This window comes from Mangifera indica, chromosome 10, assembly GCF_011075055.1.
Source record: "Mangifera indica cultivar Alphonso chromosome 10, CATAS_Mindica_2.1, whole genome shotgun sequence".
Lineage (NCBI taxonomy): Eukaryota > Viridiplantae > Streptophyta > Magnoliopsida > Sapindales > Anacardiaceae > Mangifera > Mangifera indica.
In genome coordinates this window covers 5,232,834-5,240,495 of record NC_058146.1, presented here as the reverse complement: position 1 = coordinate 5,240,495, position 7,662 = coordinate 5,232,834, and the positions used below count along the sequence as shown (strand labels likewise).

The 7,662-nt window shown below is 34.8% G+C and overlaps 1 protein-coding gene across 1 annotated transcript; it reads left to right on the top strand.

Moving 5' to 3' along the window:
* Positions 1–3,002: 3,002 nt before the first annotated feature.
* LOC123227394 (UTP--glucose-1-phosphate uridylyltransferase 3, chloroplastic-like) lies at positions 3,003–6,785 on the top strand. The gene is given in 12 exon segments (XM_044652173.1): positions 3,003–3,205; positions 3,207–3,225; positions 3,343–3,397; positions 3,400–3,514; positions 3,601–3,667; positions 4,445–4,522; positions 4,697–4,792; positions 5,137–5,211; positions 5,292–5,383; positions 5,468–5,609; positions 6,048–6,108; positions 6,525–6,785. Coding segments are annotated over 12 exon segments (1,089 nt in total). The 5' UTR covers positions 3,003–3,029; the 3' UTR covers positions 6,638–6,785.
* Positions 6,786–7,662: the final 877 nt, after the last annotated feature.

The window sequence follows — 7,662 nt, the reverse complement described above, 5'->3', positions numbered from 1 at the left end:
TTAGAATTAGACATCTCATCAAAAAGAGCACATTGAGAGCTCTAGCACATTCCTAATGAACCACGACAACTTTCTTATTCTTTCTCCACATATTGAAAAGGCCAAACGACTATTTCCCACCCAAGGTTTGATGTTTTCTCAAGTTTTTACTCTTTAACTATGAAAATACCAAACACCCACCCATGACTGATTAGATTTAACAAAACCCTAACGGTGGTAAGGGTAAAATCATTATTTTCGCTATAATATTAAAAATAAACTAAAATAGAATCTAATTTTGCCCCCCTAAACTTTAAAAACTAAAATTTCTCCCCAACCTAAGTTTTAAAAAATGGCAGTTTCACCCTAGGGTTTGGTTTTGAAATCTTCGACGATCGTTTCGGCTCCATTGCCGACGGCCTCTCCCTCCCGAAGCAGCCTCTCCTTCCGGCGAATGCTTTCTTCTCATTTGGAGGCTCAATCGGCTTCGTCTTTGCCTTGGGAGATGAAGAACTTCGTCTTCCCCGGCTTCGTCGACAAAGTTCTTCATCTCCCAAGGCGAACACGAAGCCGATCGAGCCTCCAAATGAGAGGAAAGCATTCGTCGAAAGGAGAGGCTGCTTCGGGAGGGAAAGGTCATCGACAATGGAGCCGGAACGATCGTCGGAGATTTCAAAACCAAACCCTAGGGTGAAACTATCATTTTTTAAAACTTAGGCTAAGGGAAAATTTTAGTTTTTAAAGTTTAGGGAGGCAAAAAAAGATAAAATTTTCAAGCGTTAGGGTTTTGTTAAATCTAACCGGTCATGGATGGGTATTTGGTGTTTCCATAGTTAAAGGGGGGACATTTGAGAAAACATCAAACCTTGGGTGGGAAATAGTCGTTTGGCTTATTGAAAAACTGGGAGTTGAATACCGGATCTTTTTGCATACTCTTGCAAGTGATTTTGTGCATCAAGTGTTCTGTAATGCGTAAACAACTTTATGACTTTACCTAATTTTTTTTTTTAGTAAGTTTTATGACTTTAGATAATTTCTAAGTAAGTTTTACTTAAGGATGTATCAATATGGTTTCTAACCTTTCTTCACTTTAAATGAGTGTAATTTGTAGGCTTGCGTGGTTGAAAAACGCAATAAATTTGTTGGGTTCGACAAATGTAGTTATTGACTTCTGAAAATGACATTTTTCTTTTGAATTTGAGACAGAACAAACGACACCATTAGTTGAAATGATCGGTACTGTTATTTTCGGCTAAAGGTTAAGCTTGATCAAAGCTCCCAATAGTTGACTTTCAATGCCCGCACCACAAGTGAACGTTTGGTACAGTTAATTGGCATGGTCGTTTTCTTCTTTGTAGTACTAAGTTTTGAAAATCTTAGAAGCTTGAACAAGAGTGCAAACAGGATGATGAACGAGTCCCTTAACGATTGATTTTTGCACTAGCCACTGTTGTTATACACATAAGCACGTTTGGTATACTTTTTTTGACTTTGAGTCCCATTGACTTTTGACTTTAACCACAAAGGAGTTGTTGGACCACATATTATCCTCGCTACCCTTCACAAATCTAGAAGCATGATCGATACAAGGCTTTTGAAACCATTGGTATGCTATGGTTGACTTTATCCTATATTGACCATTCTTGAATGATTAAATGCTGATGGGTACTGAGCTATCTTTTTCATGCATGTCTTGAAAATGGCCATGAATGTTTGATACACTTGCTTGGAACGTTTGTGCATAACTATATTGAACTTGTCCAAAATTTCATAAGCATAAACAATCATGAAATGACTTGTAGCATGACTTGATGAATGTGTTATTTTTCTTCACGGAACAAACGTGTTTCTTGATTTACCGGTCTATTTCATAACATTTTTCACATTTTTTAGATATGTTATTATATTTAACTTATATTTTTATCATCATCAAAACAACTATAAGTTCAACACAAAGGATAACATTGATCCTTTACTTTTCTTTTCGATTTGAGAAGGTGTTAGGTGATGTATAAGTTTCTCCATCAACAAATACAGTTGACCTAAATGGTGGAGCATGAGAACATCCTTCTACGCTCATGGGTTGACAAACTGGGAGTTGAATATTGGGTCTTTGTTTAAACTCTTGCAAGTGGTTCTTGTGCATCAAGTGCTTGGTAATGCCTAAATAACTTTATGACTTAAGATAATATCTGGGCACTGTTTCAAGAAACATTAGCTTAATTAATACAAACAAAACGGAATCAAATAAAAAACATGCATATTACTTATAAATTATCTTAGACACCCAAAAAAATATGGAAATTACAATACACTACGGACACTACAAAATGGAAATCTTTTGTACGTGCATGATTTGTGCAAGTCATTTTAACTGAGCAGTTGGTTTGTTTCTCTTGTATACGTAGGAGAAAGTACATCAAATATTTATTATTTAAATACATGTTATTTATATTTAAAAAATATGATAAATATTTGATAATATTTAAAAAAAACATCATAATTTGGGAACCGATTAAACTAATTGATTGATCCGATTGAATTGTAAACTAGTAAGATAATTGATTTGATCACAATTTCGGTTTTAAAAACATTAGAATAAACCAGTTGCATGCTCGCATTTTTGCACTCATTCCCAGATAAGTCTTGCAAGAACTTCCTTGCACTTTAAAAACACCAATGCTTATTCACATCTGTACTATTTTTCTTTTTGCGAAGTTCTGTTAGCTCTTGATAACATTTTCCTTCTATTTTATTTCAAATTAATTTTATCTAGAGGCGATGTCTAAAACATAAAGTATATCAAGGAATCAACTGGAGATGTAGTGGAGAATGTTGCTGAGAAGTGGAATGTCCAAAGAGAAGTATTTCAGCTTGGACGGGCGTCCTGCTGAAGAACCAATTTAACAGCGATTATTCAAACAATTTGTGGCCCAACTTGGCTCGGCTCAGTCCATCCCAAAACTAACCCATTATTTCACCCTAACAATCATGATACAGGTGAATGTCAAGGAAAAGTCTGCATTGAAGTTGTTCATCAAGGATAATATATGAATGTGTGTGTTATTTATTATTTCATATATGTTTTCTTTTGCAATTGCAAGGCCAGAGAATACTTGTACTTCAAGATCTACGGAAAACAATGTATAACCCCTGTTGCGATTATGACAAGTGCAGCAAAGAAAAATCATGACTCTATCAATTTTCTTTGTGAAAGACTAGGATGGTTTCCAACTTTTTGAACAGGTTTTAAGCGGAAAAGCAAGAAGATTTCATTTCAATTTGATCATTGTTAAAATGACATTTTTTCGTTTTATTAACGAACATTTTTCTCATTTAATAACATAATTTCTGAATTGCCAGCCTCTCGTCCCTGTTGTTGGTGCAGAAGATGGTCAATGGGTGGTCATGAGACCAATTCTCCTGTGTGCAAGCCTGGTGGTCATGGTGCCATATGGAAACTTGCTTCTGACAAGGCCGTATTCAAGTGGTTCAGTGATCATGGAAGAAAAGGCGCAATTGTCCGGCAAGTGAGGTAAGCTATATTTATTACGTTGAAAGGTTTCTATTTTTCATGAATTGCCTATCTGAGGACGTAACATTAAGATTGAAACCATGCAGTAATGTTGTGGCTGCTACAGACTTGACGTTATTGGCATTGGCAGGGAGTGGTATACACCATGGAAAGGTATGTTTATATTTGTGATAGTGAGTTCCATTTAATAGTGATAGGTGAATTTATACATATTTTACAACAACAAATTAGGAAAACAATCAGCCTAAACTAGAAAGAAGAATCAAATTAGTCTAAACTAGAAAAAAGAAATATTCATTGATTGAATTGAAAATTTAATCCCTAAAGTTTAGGGTTTATTCTTGGTTTCTTACATTCCTGTCAAATTGGAGAATAGATGCCTATCAATAATAGTTTCCTTATAAAGAATTCAAATCCAAGTTTAGGCAAAGCCTAGGTAAGTAGATTAGTAGACTAAAATTTGATTAAGACATATGATGAGTTGATATCTCCTCTTCTACGTTGTCCCTAATAAAGTGTATTTCAATCTTCATATGCTTAGTTTAATCGTGGTGTTGGATTGTGTGCAATGTTGATTGCATATTTACTATCAATATAAAGCTCTGTAGAGCATGTCCAAGAAATCCCCAAAATTTCCATTAGTTCTCATTTTACCTTTTTCAGTGTGAATGGCTAAGATATCATTGTTGCTATTTCCTTTTTATAGTGCTCAATTTTTAGCATGAACAGGTCCTTCTATCTTATTGCTCTGATGTTATTTTTAAGTTTTCCCATGTACATTCTGGTCACAGTTTTAGCTAACTAATTTTGGAAACTTTAATTCATCAAATTGATAATTTGAACCTTGTAGTTTGTCAGATAATGTCATTTCGTATGGTTTGATTTGATTTATGCAAATGGTTGATATTTAAAGTTTTGACTCTTATGCAGAACTCAGAAGGCTCACTGTTGGATATCATGCGGAATGCATATGATCTTCTTTCCCAGTGCAATATTAAACTACCTGAGGTATATCCTTTTGATTCTCTTTGATTTGTTGCACATAATTATTCCATGTGAAATGAGTTGGATGTTGTTGCTAGCATGTTCAGTCGGGTGTTAAGAGGTCAATAAAATCAGCTCACACCATGGTGGGGATGGGTTTGAAGCTATCTGAACAGTTGTCCAGTTAACATTTTGCAGATTGAAAGTAATGACAAATACATGGATTCTGGCCCTCCATATCTTATCCTTCTGCACCCTGCCCTTGGCGTACTTTGGGAGGTAACAAGACAGAAGGTTTGTTCATTGTGACTGTTTCTAAATTCGAAGTTTTGCTGTCCAAGTATATCTTTTTGCCTGCCTTAAATAGTTAATGCATTTCAATTCAACTCGTCAGTATATTCCCACCCAATGATCAAATGTTTAAACCCCTTGGTCTGCCACAGTTCTTAAATTTTGCTGCTATCCCAATCGCTCTATTTAAGTGTATTCTGTTGAGAAGAAATCTATAATTTCTCCTCATTTTTTCTATATCTTTCGCTCAATAATCAAAACTTATATGCTTTGTGTTGCCAAAAATTAATTTCTTAATTACCAAGCAACTGATTACCTTTATAATATCATTGCCTTCACCATCTCAGTTTAATGGAGGTTCCATTTCCATGGTCTCTGAGTTGCAAATAGAGGTTGCAGAGTTTTTGTGGAAGAATGTTCAGGTTACAAAATTATTCTGGTAATTCTTTAATTAAAGCAAAAGAGTATTGTCATTTATGATAATCTGGTTTCTCTTCTGCAGCTTGATGGAAGTCTAATCATTTTGGCTGAAAATGTTATGGGCTCAACTCGGATTGATATAACTGGTGAATCCATATTACATTATGGACATAGGTAAAATAATTTGTCCATTCCTTAGATTTTTAATGACAGTAGCAATTTATTTTTGTAGTGTCTTATGAGAGTAAATTTATCTAGGTGTGGAAGATGTAAACTGCATAATGTCAAAGTACTGAATAAAGGATTTGACTGGGGCTGGGGAGACAATACATACTGGAAGCATGAAGTGCAGAGGTTTGAGGCACTTAAGATCATACTGCATGGAAATGCTGAATTTGAGGCTAGTGATGTTACTCTGCAAGTTAGATTGATGCAAGAAAGAGTACCATTGTTTATTATAGGATAACTTGGTCATTCTAATACCATGAAATGTGACTTTATAGTTTGTCACTCTAAATATAGTGAAATGTAACTTTAGAGTTTCAAAATTTATTGCATGCGAGGGAATAGGACCTGCAACAAAAGGCCCTGGCAAATTCCTTGTGTTACAAGAAATGAAGTGAAAGGCAACACCAACAAGTTTCTTGCACCGAAACATGTGCAAATATAACCAATGCCTGAAAATGTTTTAGCCATTCATGTAATAGTAGTTTGCATGATAGATTTTGGTGTGATAAGGAGTCAACTTGTTTCCTTGTTTTGACCGGCTTTATATATGCAGTGCGCCTTGCAAGGATTTCCTAATGAAAGTATCAAATGATTTTTGTACATAATGCAGGGCAGTCATGTATTTGAAGTCCCTGATGGCCACAAATTGAAGATTACTTCTGGAAATTCAGGTTCTAAAGATTTTATAACGTGGCATTTCTGAAATATTTATGTGTTTTTCCTGCCGGTAAATTGAATCATAGAACATGTCACTGCAATGGACGTCCTGCTAAAATATCATTTCAGATCTGTCCGCATCAGTCCGACTTTTGAGGAATGCATATTTACAGTTCAGAAATGCATGGTCTGTAGAGTGTAATATTTGTTCCCTTTCATCTGGCATATGTTTCAAAAGGAAGTCAGTTTGTTCTTGTAGTTCCAAATTGGTATATGTGAAGCTCTGGATCGGGCCTTAAGATTTGTGCTATACATAAACGAGCCTCCAGCATACGTGTTGTCCTCTCTATATGAAAATTCTGCCTCCATATCAAGCTTATTAAAGCATAGTCACTAACTTGTTTAAGGGTTTTTTTTTTAAACAATTCAGGCTTAGCTATTCAGTTGGACCCTATTAAACAGGATATGATGGATAGTGGAAGCTGGTATTGGAACTACAAGATAAGTGGCAATAATATTTTGCTGGAAATGATAGAGTTGTAAAATTCAAACAGATTCTAGTTTTGCTTTATGTGAACTTTGGTGCAGAAAAGTATCTTTGTTTAGCTCCTGTTGGTTGAACGTAAGTTTAACCTTATTTAAACAGGATGCTTATCCAATAATATGTGAATAGAGTTGGGAAAATTGCTGAGGTCACGTCTACCCTCTGATGTAATATTAGTTTTTTTATAATTTAATTGTAACAACAGCATAAAAATTATAGAAATGAAGTTAAAATGCTCATCTCTTTGTCTCTCTTTCCTTCTCATTACTATTTATCTGGGGGCATGCATCTATCAAGATAGTCTGGAAAATGGTAAATCTTGTCTAAGGACTCTTCTGGGAAGTCAACTGGTCAGAAAAATATGGATTTGCAATTACTTTAAATTTGATTTATTTTATTTATGGTTGTGTTTGTGTTACCTCTTTTTTTGCCCCCCTTCTTATACGGACCTAAGAAGAATCATATTTTAAAAGTTAACTATTAAGATGAGAGAGTTTAAAGCTAAATAAACCAGATACTAATTTTTTATACTTTCTAATGTAAGATCTAAATTTTAGATCTTATAATTGAAGTTCTAACATATCACTATGCTTTATAGCTTGGTTGTACGTTAGTTTCTTATTAACCCTGAATGGATATTACAATATCGATATCATCACCTGTACCACATGATTTTAATTAGAAAATATGGTGATGACAATGATATAACTCAATCTAATTCACAATAACACATACACAAGAAGAAGAAGAACAAAAAATTCTGGAGAGGGAAGACAATCACACGTTTTGCATTTTTCAGATTAAGCAATGTATGTATTATAGAGCTTCCGCTTTATTTACGCGGTAAATGCTACGACATCGTACTTAGAATTCCATAAACGACACTACCTGACTTATTGACTTATTCAACCAATCGACAGTCGTATTACTCTGTCATTTATTCAAACGCCAACTGCCACCAACTTCCACGTGCCCAACATTCAGTTTATTCTGCAACACCTTCTCAGGGTGAAGCATCTATGAC